The 20,269-nt window shown below is 47.9% G+C and overlaps 1 protein-coding gene across 22 annotated transcripts in view; it reads right to left on the bottom strand.

The window, feature by feature from the left end:
* LOC106509733 (uncharacterized) overlaps positions 1 to 20,269 on the bottom strand; it is a 279,725-nt gene that overhangs the window by 103,801 nt on the left and 155,655 nt on the right. For 4 of the 22 annotated variants that reach the window (XR_014841198.1, XM_085018440.1, XM_085018443.1 and 1 more), the window contains one exon: positions 16,691 to 16,810. The exons of 12 other annotated variants lie outside the window; for them this stretch is intronic. Coding sequence is in view for 4 of the 10 variants with exons in the window: in XM_085018440.1 (XP_084874566.1) it covers positions 16,691 to 16,810 (120 nt within the window). In the remaining 6 variants the exon portion in view is untranslated. Of the gene's footprint in view, positions 1 to 11,260; positions 15,658 to 16,690; positions 17,466 to 18,375; positions 20,176 to 20,269 lie in introns of those variants that run through there. 6 more of the 22 variants (XR_014841209.1, XR_014841204.1, XR_014841202.1 and 3 more) reach the window with 3 other exon arrangements.

Below are 20,269 nucleotides of genomic sequence, written 5' to 3'. Positions count from 1 at the left end.
GCTCCAAAACACCCCAGTGGCCAGCAGCCCTGGATTTGCCAGAAATGCACAAGCCATTCCCTTTGGCCTCCGGGATGTCTGCAATCAGTCCATCTGTTGGCCCTCCCAGGACATGTCCCTACAGAGCCCAAAGCTCACCCTCAACCTAGTCATGTGGACCCCAAGGGGGCCCTCATAGCTGAGACAAGAGGGATGAACCAGGACAAAGGCCACTGCAAAGGCTGGTGGTTCTTCCCTCCAGCTTCTTGAAGACTGATGATGAGAAACACATTTCTCCAAACATGGCTATTTATGAAAATATCTTGCTTTTTTTTTTTTTTTTTTTTTTTTTTTAAGGGCCACACTGCAGCATATGGAAGTTCCCAGGCTAGGGGTTGAATTGAAGCTACAGCTGCCAGCCACAGCCACAGCAATGTGGGATCTGAGCCTGTGACCTGGCTTTTTAAACCAGTGTACCACTCAGTAGCATTCAGTGTTATGCAGCCATCACTACTATTTCCAAAACTTTTCATCAATTCAAACAGAAACTCTGTACCCTTAATCCATACCTCCCAGTTTCCCTTCCTCCAACCCCTGAGAACCATTATTCTACTTTCTCTCTCTATGACTTTTCCTATTCCAGGTACCTCGTCTATGTGGCATCCTATAATATCCATCCTTTGGTGTCTGGCTCACTTTAATGAGCCCAGTTTTTAAGGGTCATTCAAGTTTCAATATGGATCAGAAAGTCATCCTTTTTTAAGGCTGAATCGTATTTCATCGTTAAGTATCCACCACACATTAGTCTCTTGTTGGTGAACACTTGGCTTGTTTCCACCTTTTAGCTCTTGTGAACACGCTGCAATGAACACTGGCATGCAGGTATCTGGGTAAGCCCCTGTTTTCAATTCTTTGGGTTCTACACCTAGGAGTGGAATTGCTGAGTCATAGGTAACTCTATCTTTAGATTTCTGAGGAACTATCAAACTCTTTTCCTGGAGCAGCTGCATCATTTTAGAATCCCATCGGCAATGCATAAGACGTTTCATTTCACCACATTGTCTCCTTTTATTATTATTATTTTTATGGTTATTGCCATCTCTGTGGGTATGAAGTAGTATGTCATTGTGCTTTTGATTTGCATTTGCCTAATAATGAATGATGTTGAGCATCTTTTCATGTGCTTATGGGTCAATTGTATATCTTCCTCGGAGAAATGTCTATTCAAGCCCTTTGCATATTTTTAATTCAGGTGTTTGTTGTGGAGCTGTAGGAGTAGTTTATATATTCTGGATATCAAGTCTTTAGCAGACATATGATTTTCAAATATTTTCTCCCATTCTATAAATTCTTTTGACTTCCTTGATAATGTCTTTTGATGCACAAATTTTTTAATGTTAAAGAAGTCTGATTGAACTATTTTGTTCTTTTGTTGCTTATGCATTTGGTGTTAAATCTAAGAACCCATTGCCAAATATAGCATCAGGAAGATTTACTCTTGTTCTCTTTTAGAGTTTTATGGCTTTCGCTTTTATATTAAGGTCATTGATTCATTCTGCCTTAATTTTTGCATATTGTATGAGGTAAAGGTTCAACTTCCTCCTTTTGCATGTGGAAGCCCAGTTGTCCCAGGGCCATTCGTTGATGAGACTCTTTCTCACTGAGTGGACTTGCCACTCTTGCCAAAAATTCAACTGACCAAAGATGTATGGATGTATGGGCTTTCTTTCTTTCTTTCTTTCTTTCTTTCTTTCTTTCTTTCTTTCTTTCTTTCTTTCTTTCTTTCTTTCTTTCTTTCTTTTTCTCTCTCTCTCTCTTTTTTTTGCTTTTTAGGGCTGCACCCACAGCATATGGAGATTCCCGGGCTAGGGGTTGAATCAGAGCTGTAGCTGCCAGCCTACACTACAGCTACAGCAACACAGGATCTGAGCCACATCTGCAACCTACACCACAGCTCATGCCAATGTCAGATCCTTAACCTCCTGAGCTAGGCCAGGGATCAAACCTGCATCCTCATGGATGCTACTCAGATTTGTTTCTGCTGCGCTGCGATGGGAACTCCCTATTTCTGGATTCTTGATTCTATTCCATTGACCTCTATGTCTTTTCTTATACCATACCACACTGCTTGTATTCCTGCAGTTTTGTAATAAGTGTGGAAATGAGAAAGCATAAATTCTCTATGTTTTTCTTTTTCAGGACTTTCTGGGATATTCAGGCCCCTTGAGATTCCACATTAATTTGAGAATAGGCTTTTTCATTTCTGTGAAAAAGGCTGTTGAAATGTTGATGAGGATTGCCCTGGATCTGTAGATTGCTTTGAGTAGTATTGACATCTTGACAATATTAAGTCTTTCTACCCATAAATACAGAATGTCTTTCCATTCATTTAGGTCTTCTCGAATTTCTTTCGGCAATCTCTAAACCCTTCTTGAACCTCTCTGTGTCTGACTTACATAACCTCTCAGGATAATGACAGCCATATGTTTCCCTTCCCCATTACACAATCATGTTAAAGCCAATAGAAGGGGCTCTCTCTTTCCGCTTTTGCAGACCCCTTTAATTTCAGAATTTTCAATGTTGGTAAGCAAATCCCCGTATGTGCTATGGATAGCCTTCTTGTTGTCCTTGATATCCATAAGATACCTTCTTGGCCACCACCTTCATAGATTAACATCTTTCCCTCTTTCTGGCGTCTCCTCACACTAAGTTTTTTAAGTTGCTCTTCTAGTTCTATTCTGTTTCCGACCAAATAAGCAAACATAAATCCAACCAAGTTGCATTCTGCTCAACCTGCTTTAATTTGGGTGAGAGAGACCCAAGTGTCTAGGGTCTTGAGGAAGAGAGCCTCAACCTTCAGTCTAGGAGCCCCATTCAAAATGGAATGAAATCAGAAATGAAATGTTGACTGTATATCCAGATGCCAGGGCAAGAGGTCCTGGGAACCCATAACATTGACCTCTGGGGTGTCACAGGGTAAAGAGCCGCAGAATGGGTGTGGACACCCAGGAAAGGGGGAGGATTTCCAGTGGGGGTTTGAGGAGACCCCGTGGAAGAGGAACCAGCCTGACTGGAGCATGGGGAAGGTGCTTAGACCCAGAATTAATGGAATGTCATAAGAGAGCAGAGCAGAATGCTATGAATAAGCTAAGGAAGAGTGTGAAACTTCTGAAAATGAAGGCTAAACTTTAGATGTATTAGGATAAGTGCATTAGATAAGGAAAAATCCACAGCTTTCATTAGGTTCTCAAAAAAGTAGGTCAGGCTCAAGAAAGACCCTTCCTAAGGAGGGCTCCTTATACACTGGCTACTAGAAAGTTCAGTGTGGAAGTGGGGAGTTATGCATATGGGCCAGGGGTTAAAGCATCCAGGGGTGCCTAACCTAGATTCAAGGTGCCTTGAACTTCCTAAAACTTCGTATTTATGTTTTTATTTGTGTGCATTTGGGGGGAAATGGTCAGAGGTTATGACCTAAGAGCTAAGCACTTCAGGCTCTGGGAAAGCAGATTCTCCCGGCGAGGAGACCCAAGATGTGACTGCAGAGTGAGAGGTGGAGTTGGTGATGGGAGGGCGGTCCTGGCAGGCCAGGGAGCAGGAGGCTTTAGGTATCAGAGAAACATGTGCTGGGGCCCTGGGGTGCAAAAGAACCAGGTGGAGAAACCCAGAATTTGAGAGAAAGACAGAAGAAAAGGAATTCAAATCAGGGCGCTTTTGGAATCAGCTTTCAAACTCAGGGCAAAGCTTCCTTCTGATGGGCCTTGCTTGAACCCCAGCCTTGATGATAATCACCCACCCTGGAGCCCTGGTGCCTCTTCCAGAAGCTCCCAAGAGGACCAGCCTCGCCCTTCCTGAGTTCTCCCTTCAGACCAATGACTCCCCAGAGCAGCTTCGGACCCAGAGAGGCCCGAGGGAGCTGACCTAGAACCAATGCTCTGAGGGATGGCACCTGGCTCCCTAGGGCCCCCAAAGACCAAGGACCCTCTCGTTCTCAGAAGATGACTCTGGAGGACAAGACTGTCACATGAATCCCACAGGCTATCACACTGACACCCTCCTCTGTGTGCATATTAGAAAGCTAAGTTATGGGCGTTCCCATCGTGGTTCGGCTATAACAAACTTGACTAGAATCCATGAGGATATGGGTTCAATCCCTGGCCTTGCTCAGTGGGTTAACAATCTGGCATTGCCGTGAGCTGTGGTGTAGGTTGCAGGTGTGGCTCGGATCTGGCGTTGCTGTGGCTTGGCTGTGGCTGGCAGTTGTAGCTCAGATTCAACCCCTAGCCTGGGAATTTCCATATGCCGCGGGTGTGGCCCTAAAAAGACAAGGAAGGAAGGGAGGGAGAATGCAAGCAAAGCGGTGTCAAATGTCCTCCCCTCACTTTGGCCATGACGACACATAGAGCAAGCTCTCTAGAAAGGGGATCCCCTTGATCTTCCAAACGCAAAAAGCTCAGAGCCCTGCTGCTCTCAGTTGCGCTCTGGAACGGGCCTGGGATGGGGAGGCCCTGCTCACTGACCCCATGTGCTGTTTCCAAAGCAGGTGGCAGGGCGGTCAGCAGAGCAGGGTCATAGGAAGCCCTGACAGTGGGCACGAAGCACTGGGTTTGTTTCCTGGCTCAGACTTCCCTTTTTGCAGTCACAAGGGACCTGTGAATGTCAGGAGGAATTGCAGGGTGGCAGCAGAACCAAGCCCACTGCCCCCCAGCACCCACGTGAGGGGCACAAGAGGCCCCAGCGGCCCAGGGCTCAAGGGCACGCAGCCCCTCCTGCCTCTTCCAGCCCCAAGAAACAACTGTTTCCATTCTAACCAACTTGGTTGAAGAATATGACGAGTCACTCTTGACCCTGCAGCATTCCATCAAAATCACAAAACAAACATGCCATCGTGTTTGCTCAGGGCCCAGCCACTCTCTTATTTTTTCTGCTCCTCCATGGAGGCATCTGTTGGACACTGACTCACCCGGCAGGTGACCGGCAGCCCACCCCGTGGGTGGGAGCTCCTTGGCCACTTGCAGCCTGTGCTTCCCCCGTGAGTCAGGGAGGATTGCGACATCCCTGAGCAGATGTGACGGAGGTGACGCAGTGGACACAGGGCGTGTGCCAAGGTTGAGCCCTGAATCTTCGGAGGGCAGAATTCACACTCAAGTTTCTTTTGAATCGGCTGAGTCATGACTGCTTCAAGGACAAGGCTCAGCTGCTGACACCAACGGCAAAGCCCAAACCTGGGGCCTTTTGTCTGGGCAAAATCCGGAAGTTTCTCTAAAATGTGGTTTCTAGTAGAACCAGATCATTTTTTTTTTTTTTTGAGAACATCTCATTTTCTATAAAAATTTTAAATGTAGAAAAATTGATTTTTCACTCACGCTAAAGTAACAAACGGGTTCATATATTTAATCTTTTTTTTTTTTTTTTTTTTTTTTGTCTTTTTAGGGCTGCACCCAGAAGTTCCCAGGCTAAGGGTTAAATCGGAGCTGCAGCTGCCGGCCTACACCACAGCCACAGCAACACAGGATCTGAGCCACATCTGCCACCTACACCACAGCTTATGGAAACTCCAGATCCTTAACCCACTGAGCGAGGCCAGGGATTAAACTCGCATCCTCATGGCTACTAGTTGGGTTTGTTACCGCTGAGCCACAAAAGGAATTCCTCATTTATTTAAACATATAAATCTACTTCCAAATTATAGTTCACTCAAATTCAGTACAGAAGGGAGGGGTGGGTTCCAGGAGAACAGGGAGGACCCAGATAGGAGACCTCACAGCTCACTCAACATGTCATCAGGGTATCTCGTCTTTTCCTGTCGACAAGGACCAGTTTGGTGAATGGGTTGTATGGTTTTTGACTCCTTCCTCAAATCTTGAAGGAGTCAAATTGAGCATCTTTTGAGATGCTTTTCTGCCCCCCAAAGCATCTTTGCTTCTTCTTGGTGGGAAGGGGGAGGTGTCCTCGGCCATGCTGAGTCCTGGGCAGCCGGGTTGTACCATCATGGTGGCGTGGGGGCATCTTGAGTGGAGCTCGGCAGCACTGTCCCGGGGGCAGGGGGCTCCGTAAGCAGGAGCTGGGGCAGAAGATGGGCTCAGCAGAGGCTGTGCAGACCGTGCTCTCTCCACACTCACCCGATGCCCAGGCAGGAGGAATCTCCCTGGGGACTGAGAGCCCCAGAGCCGGCCCCTCTGGGGGAGCCCTCGGGGAGCTTGGCTGCACCAGTGGGTAGCAAAGCTGGGCTGCAGAGAAGCTAGCTCCCGTCTCCCGTCTCTGTCTAAACTCAAACCTCCCAGCCAGCCCTGGGTGCCTCACCACAGGCCCCGGGCAAGGCCTGGGCTGTGACCTCCTCCTCTCTCATTCTTCAGACATAAATCCTCACAGCCTGTCTCCTGGTCCTTATTTAACCCCTGGGTCTGCTGATATTTCTCTTCCCTCTTCCCTGCAAATAGCTGCTACTCTATTATATGTGGGGGGAGGGACTGTTTAGGGGTGAAGGGAACATGGCCCCGAATCACCCACAGCCTCTTCATGTCTCCTTCTGCCCAGGTCTCTGGTCCAGGAAAGCCCTCCCCAGACACCCCCCCAGATCCCTCTATGCCAAACCTCAACCACTGCCTGGCCACCTATGCTTGGCCCACAGTGGGTCTGAACCTGGAACCTGCCTGGAAGCCGGCTCCCAAGGCCTCCCACACGGACAACTTTCCACAGCCCCCCACCCCTTGGTCATTAGCCTTTATTCCCTGAGGCCCCTCTGCGATCACAGGAAGCCGGTGGGCAGAAGCCACAGAGGCCTGTCACAGCCCCCTGGCCTTGGCCTTGACGCCCACCCTGACTGGTTTCCTGTGCCCTCTGTCCCGCTCTCCATCCTCCCAACTTCCCGTTTCTTTCCGCCTTTCCCTCCCCTCCCCGCTCCCTCCTTCTTCTTTCCTTCATCCATCACCTTAGCCTTGACCTGCCCTGGGACCCAGAGTCCACAGAGGCCTGAGAGCTTTAGCCCTGACACCTCATGAGTATCTGGGGCTCTTTTCTTCCTCCCAGGGGCCCTGGGCTGCTTTCCTGGCTTTGGGGAATGGCTGGCCACTTTTGCCAACCTTGGCGCATGGCCTGCTCCCACCAGCCCAGGCCAGGGAGCCAGCTCCCTCCTTCCTGGTTCCCCCTTCAGGGCTGTCCCTAAGGACAGTCATGGGCCCCTCCTTGAGGCAGGATATAACAGAGGTACATGGGCTTTGTTGTAGCCCCTGGCCTCTGCCTCCAGGCCCTGGGGGAGGGGTGCTCCCAGCTCCTTCCCTCACTCCGAGGGACACCCCCAATCACCCCCATGGCACCTCCCTCCCTGAGCCCGAGGACCCCTGTGGGGGCCTGGCCTCCCCTCCCCATCTGCGCATGACTGGAATTTCCAAAGGCCCTCAGACTAGGTGGCCTCCTTCCCAACATAAGGATGTTCCCCTGGGGTGTTCTGTCACATCAGTTCTTCCAAGAATTTGTTGCCAGGGCAAAAAAGTTCCCTGAAGAATTGGTGTGTTGTTTTCTTTTATGAGACAATAAGGGCCACATACCATTCTGTTTTCCTCTCTCATTCCCCTTTTCTTTTTTTTGCTTTTTAGGGCCACGCCTGAGGTATATGAAGGTTCCCAGGCTAGGGGTCTAATCAGAGCTACAGCTGCCAGCCACAGCCACAGCAATGCCAAATCCTTAACCCACTGAGTGAGGCCACGGATTGAACCCACAACCTCATGGTTCCTAGTTGGATTCGTTTCCACAATGGGGACTCCTCTTGTTCCCTTTCCTTATCAGGAAGTTCAGAGCACGCTAGTGTGGACCATGGTTGCCATCCTCAGCCCCTCAAACCTTCCCTTCCTGCCACCATTTGTCTAGTTTATCTTGGGGCCTGGGTCCCCATGTGCTCCCCGTGAATCAAGGGCAAGCAGGGGTCGGTGGGGAGACTGACCAGGCCTCTGCGGTCCTGACACCCTGCCCCATCCTTGCCCCTCACCGGGTCCTAGAGGCCCTCCCAGCATTCACATCTAGCACCAAGTCCCCTCTCTGTATTGGATTTGGGGTCCTGCACTCCCCCAGACTCTGACTCACACCATCATCCAAGGCCACCCTTGGCCTCCAGCCCGTGAAATGGAAACTTTCCAAAGAAAGGGAAGACATGAAGCCTGGATATTGATGCTATGAAGCCTGAAGAGGCTCCTGGCCAGTGGACCAAGCTTCTCCCCTCCTCTGTCAGCTGCCACTTTGCCCATCTGAGGCAGCACCAGGGAGAAGCAGGTAAGGAGGGAATTCTGGTCTTACAGGTGGGGGAGGGAGAGGATCTTGGCCAGGACAGATGTCAGCAGCTGTCAGACCAACTCTGACAGATCCACTGTCAGAACCAATGGAGGTATTTCTGCAACTTCCTTCTGTCCTCCCAGACTTCTAAACAGAACAATAAACAGTACAGAACCTTGCAGTCATCAGGGAACTATTGCTCCGGGTGAGGAAGCGCATTCTTTCCCCAAGCCCCATTCTTTTTCCCTTGCAGAGAAAGGCTGCTTCCTGTCCGCCCTGACTGCTTTCTTCAACAGGACTCTGTGCAGTTCCAGTGGAAGCTTTGCCCCAAAGGACAACTTGGGTCTGGACATTGAAACCACTGGATCTTGGCTTACTCAGCTGCACCCCTCCAGGAAAAGAGAGATGTGAAGTCATTTTAAAATAAGTGTAAGGAGGGCACTGCATCCATGAATAGAACCAGAAAAGTGCTTCAAATGAAGAGCAAAGTTGGAGTTCCCATTGTGGCTCAGTGGGTTAAAAACCTGACCAGGATCCATGAGGATGCGGGTTCAATTCCTGGCCTCAATCGGTGGGTTAAGGACCCAGCATTGCTGCAAGCTGTGGCACAGGTCACAGACGTGGCTCGGGTCCAGTGTTGCCATGGCTGTGGCGTTGGACTGCAGCTGCAGCTCCAATTTGACTCCTAGGCCTGGGGAACTTCCCTATGCCACAGGTGTGGCCCTAAATAATAGAAAAGGAAGAAAGAAAGAAAGAAAGAAAGAAAGAAAGAAACAAACAAACAAACAAACAAACAAATTTTACAACCTGAGCCCATGGCCTCCACCAGCTCCATCAAATCTGAAAAGGACAGACATGCTGGAGGCCTCCGGACGGCACGCAGTCCCACTCGTTTGTTGGGTAAGAGTGTGAGTTGGGTAAAGAGTCATCTTTTAAATCCAGACTTGGCTTGGAATCTACTCATGGGATTAAAGCCTCCATTGTCTGCAGCCCTGAGTCTCGATTGCAGCATCTGCCAATCAGCTGGCTGTCAGCTACGCAGAAGGATGGGCCTGGTGTCTGGTCACCAAATGGGCCAGCGTCTGAAACAGCCTTATAAATAAATAAACAAGGGGGGTGAGGTCCCTGCTGTGCACATTTGCTGAGCACGGCATCTCTCCACCGGCAGGTGAATGTGTACCCTCCCCCACCCCGCCCCCAGTTCCCCCACCCCGTCAATGGCTGGAGAAATTTGAAAGGTACAAGAGGAAGGCTAGCAGGAGTGCCCTGGCCATCACCCCACCCCAGCAAGAACTCCAAGCATAGGGCATGGTCTGTCTTTGTCTATCTCCCTTTCCGGGGCCACTTCTTTCCCCAGCTGGGAAGATGCCTTCTCCTCTGACATTGCCCTGCCCCCTGACTCCTTCGGCCCCCGCCCTGGGTTCCTTTAGACCCTGCAGAGGCCAGGCTCTGGCCCTTGCTCCCGCTGGGAGTCACTCTCTCCCCCTTGGTCAGGGGTCTCTCAAGAAACAGAACCAAGAGGACAAAAGCTCTAAGTCTAAGAGGCGATTCAGTACAGGAATTGGCTCACGTGGTTACAGAGGTGGAAAAGTCCCAGGATCTATGGTCCACAAGCTGAAGCGGCAGGAGAGTGGGTGGCATAATTCAGCTCAAGTCCAGAATTGGGACTTGGGGGCTGAGGGTAGGGTCAGTCCTGATTTGAGTTTGAAAGGCCCAGAGCCAAGAGTGATGTCTGAGGGAGGAAGCTGGGCGCCTCAGCTCAAGCGGAGAGAGAGTAAATCCACCCTTCCTCTGGCTCTGTGTTTTCAGGGATGCCCTGGGGTGGGGGCACTGCCCACTCACAGTGGGGAGGGCCTCTGCTTTTCTTCATCTACTGACTCAAATGCTAGGTTTCTTCTGGAAACACCCTGACAGACACCCCCAGAGATGTTTTGTCTGCCATCTGGGGATCCCTTATAGCTCAGTCAAGCTGATGTGTGCAATTCACTGCCACAGCCTATCTCCCCTTTCCTTCATCCCATCCCAGCCTGCAGGGCTTCTCCTGTCTCCCCAGGACTAGGTCAGGGCCTCCTCAGTGCTCCCACAGCCCCTCCCTGCAGTAAGGTTTTCCCCGGGGATTTTCCCTGGGCAGCACCAAGTCAGTCTGAGTCATGGATACAACTCTATCTTGCTCCCCTCATAGGGTCCAGCAATAGCAGACTCTCAAAAGTAATGCATGAGCAGTACCCATCGTGGCTCAGTGGTAATGAACCCAACAAGCATCCATAAGGACCAGGTTCGATTCCTGGACTTGCTCAATGGGTTAAGAATCCAGAGTTGCTGTGAGCTGTAGGACAGGTCGCAGATGAAGCTCGGATCTGGCATGGCTGTGGCTGTGGTGTAGGCTGGCAGTTGCAGCTTCAATTCTACCCCTAGCCTGGGAACCTCCATATGTTGCAGATGCGATCCTAAAAAGGAAAAAAAAAAAAAAAAGGAATGCATGAAAAAACCTCTTTACTGAACATGAGCCTCCAACCAGACAGAATCAACATCGCTTTGGAGCACCTGGCAGGGAGAGTCCAGCACCCTGGGGAGTATGGACCCTCCAAATCCAGGGAGGTGGTTGGTTCTGACACTTGGGACACTTGGAGTGGAGTAGGGTCTGTTTCTGTGACCAGCTTGGGCTTTAGGAAAACCACAAACAGGGGGACAGAATGTGATGGGCTCATTCATTTCATTTTCCAGGACTGAGTGGCCTAGGCAACTGGATGGATGTTCTGCCACTGACACAAAGACAGGACCTCCAGGGATTCAGATTCTATAGGCTCTACAGACCTCTAGGATTCAGATGCCCTGCTTCCCAGCACCAGCAAGCATCTGACCCAGGGTAGTTGCTCAGTAACAGTTGCCTAAATGATTGAAGGAAGAGAAGAATGGGTTTACGGACAAAGGAATTCTTTCTTGGGAAACTGATAATGCAGCCACAACTGTGCATCAGACCTTTATATGTAAATTGAAAACAGAAAAACCCACAATCCTCTTTTTATTTATTTATTTATTTTTGCTTTCTAGGGCCGCACCCTGCGGCATACAGAGGTTCCCGGGCTAGGGGTCGTATTGGAACTACAGCTGCCGGCCTACACCACAGCCACAGCCATGCCAGATCTGAGCCATGTCTGTGACCTACACCACAGCTCATGGCAACGCCAGATCCTTAATGCACTGAGCGCGGCCAGGGATTGAACCCGAATCCTCACAGTTACCAGTCGGGTTTGTTACTGCTGAGCCACAATAGGAACTCCACAAACCTCTTTTAAATATATTTGAGGGTAATTTCCCACTTCCAGTGTTAACTCTCCCACATGGAAACACTGAACAGGGGCTCCAGTCACATGCCCATCAGGATGGGAGAAGGGTCCATATGACCAGGTACCCACCCTGGCAATGGGAATGAACCACGTCCATGAATAGCAACAAAGGTGGGACTCAGCAACAGGGAGAGAAGAAAGAGGACTGCAGAATCTCTCCTTTTATGCTAATACATAAAACCCAGAAAACAATGGGGGTGCCTAGGAGGAGGGGGAATTGTATCTTTTTCAAAAAGATCTGAAGCCAATATTATAAAATGTTATCATTTACTGTGTGTTAAATGTTGTCACTATTAAATGTACTTTTACTATTACTCTCTGGAGTTTGTGGTATATTTGAAAGTTCCACAGTTCTGGGGGGTTATGGAAGTTCCGAGGCCAGGGATCGAATCAGAGCTGTGGCTTCGACCTTCACCACAGTTGTGGCAATGTCAGATCCTCAACCTGCTGCACCGGGCTGGGGATCAAACCCGTGCTTCAGCAGCAACCCAAGCCACTGCAGAGACAACGCCGGATCCTTAACCCACTGTGCCACAGCAGGAACTCCCAAAAGTTCCATAATTTGGGGGAGTGAGGATTTTCTCAATTTATCAGAAATCACTTAAGAACCAAGTGGGTACTTCACTTAGCCTTTGTTATAGAAAAGAGAGCATAATTATTTAGAGTTATTTTGTTTAGATAGTACAAAAATCATACTTGGGAACAAGGATTCTCCTTTGAATTAACTCTCCCAGTCTCCTAACTCTGGGATTCTCCCTCCCTCTAACCAGTCAGGCTGCCCTGTAACCCAGGCACATCCTTACTAGAACCCTGCAGTGTCCCCTGCTGTGAAGCCCCCACCACCTCTCCCTCCTCCTGGGCCTCCCCCTGCCTCCCACTGATCCTGCCTCAGACATTGTTCCCCCAGGGCCATCTCCAAATCATCAGATTCACTTAACTGAGAGCAATCAAGCTTTCCATGCACTGGAAGTGATGGTTTTCAAATTCCAAGATGCATCAGAATCCCCTAGAGCTTGTTGAAACAGACTCCCAGGCCTTGCCCCCAGGAGTTTCTGATTCAGGAGGTCAGGGGTGGATTCGAGAATCTGCCTTTCTAACACGTTCTCAGGGGATGCTGACGCTGCTGGTCCAGGGACCACACTCGAGAAGCTGCTGGCCTATCACGTCTCTGTCTCATCTGCGCTACACGTGCCGGTGAGAGTGAATGACACCCTCCTGTGCACCGGTCTGTCCCTTCCTGGTACCCTCTGCCCCCAGTTTCATCATCACAACAGTATCTGGCATCAATCTTTATTGTCATCTCTCTCAGCACAGAACTCATCATGTTTATTTCTGCTTTGTCTGGACCAAGCCAACTCCTGACCAGAAGAGACTATTCAAAAATTAAGTCAACATTATGGTGTGAAGAGTGAAGAGGAGGATGAGAGAGGAGATGAAAAGGCCAAAGAAAAGAAAGAAGGAGAAAAGCAACAAGGCCAGAGGCAGGACTGGAAAAACTAGAAGAAAGTTGTTCTCCATTCCCACCGAGGGCGTCCCTGGATCAGGCAGATGTCCTGCTTCTCAGTCAGCCAAGAAGCAGAGGGGCCCTTTTTTCATCTCTGTGTGCAAATACAGAGCCCACAGAGCAGCAGAAAATCAGAGCATCAGAGAAGGAGAGTTTCTGACAGGCAGGAACACTTCCTTCGGAAAACCCTCACCTCCAGAGTTCTGCTGTCATCATCTCCCGTGAGGCCTTCAGATGTCCTCAGGCCCTGCCCCCCACTCTCCTGAAAGCCCACAGCCCCCAAGTCAGCCCCCAGCAATCTGGGCCCACAGGGCCTGTCCCTGAAGAAGCCCACTGTCCAGACACCCACCGAGGCAGGATGAGAAACTGAGCTGACAGTTTCCTTTCGCAGGGGCTTGGGGCTTAAACACACTCCACCTTGAGTCAGGAAAAAAAATCTGTGGCAAAGGACAAGGTGGGCTTGGAGGAGCTGGGGCTTGGGCCTTTACAGAGGTCAAGGCTGGAGAGGAGGGAGGAGTCACCCACTCCAGAATTCCCATCTTTTCCAGGTGCACGGGAGCCCCTGGGCCACTCCCCTAGATTCTCACGTAGTCAGCCAACCCTCCATACTCATGGATGTGGAATTCGCGGAAACCGAGGGCCTACCAAACAACAGCATTTTATATAAGGAACTTGAGCACCCCTGCATTTTTGTACACACAGGGGGTGGGGGGTGTTGGCAAGGGTATTCTGGGGAAAATCCCCTGTGTCACCAAGGGCTGACTGTGACTGGCCTGGAGCGCAGTCTGGTTGCCAGATTTGCTCCCGGGGTGATCTGAAGGGCAGACTTGAGTGTCGTGCCCTAGAGTCGAGTCCAGCCTTTTATCTTCCTTCTGCAGGAAGAGGCTCAGAGAGGCTCAGTGACTTGCTGCCTTGGGACATGTAACAAGTTAGGAGAAGAAGACAGGTGAGAAGCTCGATCACTGTCCTCGAGGAGAAAATAAGTCTCCTGTGAGCTTGAGGTTGGAGCTTGTTGGCCATTCCCTCCCTGGCAGCTCCCACGGGGAGGATTTCCCCCATGGCCACCCAGGGAGTAAATCTCCTGGCTGGACAGGGGCAGAACCCAGTTCTCCTTCTAGCATTTCTCTGGGGAGCTCTGTCCTCACGCTGCTGAAATGAGCCTGGAATATTCCTCTTCTGCCAAGTGGGCTCCTGGGAGGCCTGATGCCCTCGGGCCACTGCCTACTGAACCCTTTGCAGGGAATTACAATTGTGTTTGGCCTGGGGCAGCAGCCAGCTCACAGGATTCCCCCCTGCCTGTATCTTTACTCCTAGGAGGGAGCTGACCACTTTAGATGGTGGCACAGCAAGTGACCCAGAGGGGCATAAGCAGGACTAGGAAGTGAATCAGGAACAGAAAAATAGTTAGAGAAGCCTGCGGTTGACTGAGCGTCAGGCACTGAGCCTTTAGCACATGATCCCAGACTTCTCGTGAAAACCCTCCAGCAGGCAGCCCCCACGGACGAGGTGGCAGTGAGCCACCACAGGTGTTACTGGGGAGGGGCCGTGACAGAGTGGGGAGATGGGAGCTAGAGGGCCAGGCCTCTCTTGCATTGATTTGCCGGGCATACTAAGCCCGCCCTGGACTGATGCAGGCTGGGAAATTCCCAAGATGCTTCAGAGCAAGGCCGGTTTTCTAAGAGCGGGATGCCCCACTGTCCCCACTTTGCAGGATGGCCCTCATAGGTTAGAAAAGAGCAAAGTGAGGTGACCAAGAAAAATGCCAAAGGGACGTCCAGGGATGTCCTGGGTGAGTCTGTCCACTCTGAGCAGCCCCAGGAACTGGAAAGTAAATGGGATGGTGAGAGTGGAACACCAGCTAGTTGCAGCCCTAGTTTCCCCCTGTCTACGCAGACTGTGGTAGGACCAGCCGAGATCACAAGTCAGGTGTTGGGGGGGTGCACCGCAGGCTGCAGGTGGTATTTAGACAGCAGCCATGGCCGTAGGTACTCGTTTTATAGAAACTGTTTTTCCTTCCTTTAGTCTCTTAAATCTCAGAACCAAAAGCACAAGTGTAGCGGACAAAGGCCTATCAGATGCCTGCAATGTCACTTTCATTAACATGCTGCCAAACGCCATCCCTAAGACAGCTTTTCATCCACAGGAATGAGTCTATTTGCTACATCTTTTTAAACACTTCCCGGGTTCAACCAGAGCCTTTATAGAAGGGGCCCCATGGCCTGCTATAAAAGACAGCATTTACTCTATGTTAACAGGATTAGGAGGCTGGACTCAGTGTGTGCCTCTCTGACAGTGCCACAGGGTCAGGGTGGGGTGTGACAGGAGGAAATGCCCTGTTCTTTCATCAGCTACTTTGGGAGCAACAAGACCTTGCTTTGTCCCCAGCTCCCTAGTGTGGGGTCGCTGCTAGGTGTCCTTAGTGCTCACCTTGTCTGGAAACCTGCATCCTTCCTGCTCACCTTGAAGCCCCCTCTCCCTCCCTGGCCTCAGCATCCTCCTCTGCAAACCAGGGGGCTATGCTAGGTGTTCGCAAAGGTCCATCCACACTGAGGAAACTTCAGCAACCTTTTGGGGCGGGGAGATGCCAGGTCACACAAAGATGGCTTGTAAAAAATGTCCAGTTGGTTATACCAGCGCCTCTCACCCTGTTGGTTGAGAGGAGCAAAGTATTGGAAGGCCCTAAGCTTTCATGATGGTATACCCAGACAAAATGATAATGTGAAAAGATATATGCACACCTATGTCCTTAGCAGCACTATTTACGATAGCCAAGACATGGAAGCAACCTAAATGTCCATCGACAGATGAATAGATAAAGACAATGTGGTATATGTGTTTGTGTGTATATATATATATATTCCATAAAAGAGAATGAATAATGCCATTTGCAGCCACTTGGATGGACCTAGAGATTATCATACTAAATAAGTCAGCCAGAGAAAGATAAATACCATGACATCACTTATATGTGGAATCTAAAATATGGCACAAATCAACACATCTATGAACCAAAAACAGACTCATAGACATGGAGAATAGACTTGTTGCCGAGAGAGGGGTGGTTAGAGAGGGATGGACTGGGAGTTTGGGATTAGCAGAGGTCATTTATTATATATAGGATGGATAAACAAGGCCCTGCTATAGAGCACAGGGAACTATGTTCAACATCCTGTGACAAACCATAATGGAAAAGACTATGAAAGGGAATGTATGTCTGTATAACTGAGTCACTTTGCTGTAGAGCAGAAATTAACACAACATTGTAAATCTACCGTACGTCATTAAATTTAAAAAAAGATCCCACGATGAAATAAAGTGGCCCTTTTCTCTAGGGCCCTGTCTTTCAGCAAATACACCTTCCAAATTAGAGCCTCTTTTCTCATAAGATGCCTGGATGATTTTAGCCAACTGTCTGAGGAAAGGCACCTTCCTATCCTGAGGATCTCAGCAAGAGCTCCCTAGATGTTTTCAGGGGGAAGAAATTCCCAAAGAATTCTGTCCCCAATTCATTATGTCAGCGGCATCAATATGGGGTGAGGCCAATGGGTGACCAGTGAGCGGTACAGAGAGAAGGAAGGGCTGACTGTGGCCAACTTACCTCATGGTGTCCTGGTGAGCAGCTGGGTGGACCACCACAAGGACTGAGAGTCTGGAATTGGGGATAACCAGATTCCGTGGATTCAGTGAAGCATGTGGGCTGGCAGCAGAGCCGGCCACTCTGATCAAAGGATGGAAGATAGCAGGATGCTGGGTGCAGACTGTTTACAAGCCAGTCATTTGTGAACCCACCTATTTTTTTTTTCTTTTTTTTTTTTTTTTTGGTCTTTTTAAGGCTGCACTTGCAGCAGGCGTATGGAAGTTCCCAAGCTAGGGGTCGAATTGGAGCTACAGGTGCAGGTCTATGCCACAGCCACAGCAACTGGAGATCCTTAACCCACTGAGTGAGGCTAGGGATCAAGCCTGAATCCTCATGGATACTAGTCAGGTTCTTAACCTGCTGAGCCACAACAGGAACTCCACTTTTGTCTGTTTCTGAACTTGGTATACGTAGAACTATTCAGCCATCTGAGTGTGAGGATTTCAGTTCTGTGTCACTGTGTGTTGCAAGTGATTGTTTGATTTCATTGCTAAGTACACCACAATATATTCATCCATTCCACCGCTAGTGGAAATGTGGGTTGTTTCCAGCCTTTGGCTGCTATCACTGGATAGGTCTGAGCAGTTTTGTCCATGACCTCAGTGCACATGAGTATGTGTTTCTGGAGTGCCCTGGTGGCTTAGCAGGATCTAGTGTTTCACTGCTGTGGATTGGGTTGGTGCTGTTGAGGGGGTTCAATCCCTGGCCCGGGAACTTCCACATGCTGCAGGTGTGGCTGGAAAAAAAAGAGAGTATGTGTTTCAGTTGAGTGTGTGCAGAGGGGTCCAGAAATGCTGGGCCATAGGATACACAATGCTCAGCGCTTAACCCTGCCAAACAGCCTTCCAAAGTGACAGTACAATTCGCACCCCTACTAGCCTGTGGATGGCAGTTGCAGGTGATCTACGTGCTCTCCTGCACTCAGTACTGTTAGCCTGTTCATTTCAGCCACTCTGGTGGGTGTGTAGTGGTGTCTCCTGGGGGTTTCAGTTTATACTGTGCAGCTCATATTCACTGGCCACTCGTATAATCCCTTTTGTGAAGTGCCTGTCCAAATCTTTGGCTTATTTCTTCTATTGGGTCATTAATGTTTTATGGAATATTTTTTCATGTATTCTGGATACAAGTCTCTTATCAGGTTTATGATTTGTAAATACCTTCTCCCACTCTTTTAGCTTGCTTTTCCACTTTCTTAATGGTATCTCTTTTAAGTTGCTTGGTTAAGACCAATCTTAACCTTGGTCTTTAGTGCTTTTTGTACTGTATTTGAGAAAATTTGTTCACGTGAAAGATCATGAAAGTATGCTTTTATGCTACCTTTAGAAGTTTTCTTGTTTTAACTTTCTGCATTTAGGTCTACAATCAGCCTGATTTAATTTTTGTGGCTGGTATGTGTGTGTGGGGGGGTCAAAATTCATTTTTTAAAATATGAACATATAATTGACCCAGCAGAGTTTATGAAAAGGCCACCCATCTTGTCCTCACTGCTCAGTAGTGTCCTTTTTGTCACAAATCAAGTGACTGCATATGTGTGGTCTGTTTTCTAAAGCTCCCTTTTCTGTCCCATTGGTCTGTTTGTTTACGCTTATATAAATCTTACAGTGTCTTGTTTACTAAACCTTCAGAAAAAGTCTTGACAAATGTTCTTATTCAAGATTGTTTTGGTCCTTTAATTTTCCAAATAAATTAGAGAATAACATTCATTCTGAAAATAAAATAAACAAAATTCTACTGGAATTTGTGCTGAAGTTGCACTGGCTCTCTAGATCAATTTGGAGAGAAATGACACTTAATTTAAAAGTATTGTCTTTATTCCAAAAACATTTGTTTAGGACCCTTTTAATTTTTCTCAATAACAACTTTAAAGTTTTCAGTTATATTGCATGAGATTTATTTCTCTGTGTTTTTTAGAAAACTTTTTAGGGGAGCAGTTTTAGGTTCACAGCAAAATTGAGAAGATGGTACAGAGATTTCCTACAAGCTTCTGTCCCCACACAGGCTCAGCCTCACCATGATCAACCACCACCCTGCCAGAGTGACAGAGATGTCACAATTCCTGAGCCTAGATTGGCAAGTCATTATCACCCAACGCTCATGGTTTACATCATGGTTCATTCTACCAACATGGTTACATTCATGGTTCACGGTACATCATTCATGGGTGTTGTACATTCTATGGATTTGGACAAATGTATAAGGACATGTATCTGCCATTAATAGTAGCTTGTAGAATATTTTCACTGCCCTAAAAATCCTCTGGGCCCCATCTAGTCTCTATATTTTTGAGCTCTGATTTAAAAAAAAAATTTTTTTTATATGTTTAAAAATTTTTTTTGTACTCATGTTGCAACAGAAGAAAGGCTGGGGGAAAAATGTAATTGTAATGTATACATGTAAGGATAACCTGACCCCCTTGCTGTACAGTGGGAAAATAAAAAAAAAAAAATTTTTTTTTTGGCTGCACCCACAACATGTGGAAGTTTTGGGCCAGGGATTCACCCCTTCACTGCAGCAGTGGGCTGCCACAGTGACAACACTGGCTCCTCTAACCTGCAACCCCACAAGAGAACTCTCTATTCTCTGTATTTTTGGTGCTATTGTAAATTGTAGCACTTAAATTTTTTATTTTTCATTTGTCATTATTTAAAACAATGAGTTCTCTTAAGTTGATTTAACAACCCCTCTGCATTGTGGTTGATGCTACCAATTTGTGCATTAAAGTCATCATTCGCAGTAGAGAGTATTTTCAGTCTATTTTCTCTGTTCTTCAGACCATGTGATATTTTTTGTTTATTTCTCAGTTTCACTGATTCTATCTTTGGTCATAACCATTCTACAATTTAGCTCATCCATGGATGAGCTTTAATTTCTTTTATTGTATTCATCAGTTCAATACTTTCCATTTTTAAATAACTTTTCTTTGCTGACATTTTTCTGTTTTTCCATTTCATTTCAAGAGAATTTGTGATTGTTTTCTGAAGCATTTTTACAGTGGTTGCTTTACAGTCTTTGACAGATGCGTTGACAGATGTTGGTGTCAGCTAATTGTCTTCTCATTTATGTTATTTTCTTGATTCTTAGTATGATGTGTAGTATTTTTTAATTGTATATAGGTGTCTTTCCTTTTAGGTTGGAAGACTCTGGGTCTTATTTGAATTTTTTTTTTTTCTTTTTATGCCTGTACCTGCCTCATATGGAAGTTCCTGGGCTAGGGGTTGAAATACAGCTGCAGCTATATGCCTGCACCACAGCTTGCAGCAACACCAGATCCTTAACCCACTGAGCAAGGCCATGGATCAATCCCTCACAGAGACAATGTTGGGTCCTTAATTCACTGAGCCACAATGGGAACTCCTCTCTCAATAACTTTTGAATGAAATAACTCATTTAAGAAATAATTGGTGAGTCCATCTTGAATATAATTCATTAATCTAAATATAGCCAGGCTGTAAAAAAAGAAGCAAATCACAGACTCTTAGAATTGGTAGAATCTTAAGCCCAATCCACCCTCCTTCACAAAGGAAGCTTTTCCACAGAGCA

Source organism: Sus scrofa, chromosome 3 (assembly GCF_054392235.1).
Source record: "Sus scrofa isolate SSC_HxYL_T2T_F1_AM1 chromosome 3, Sscrofa_HxYL_maternal_Yorkshire_Landrace_v2.0, whole genome shotgun sequence".
Classification (NCBI taxonomy): Eukaryota; Metazoa; Chordata; class Mammalia; order Artiodactyla; family Suidae; genus Sus; species Sus scrofa.
Note: the sequence above shows the minus strand (reverse complement) of the source record. Positions and strands in the feature narration are given on the sequence as shown.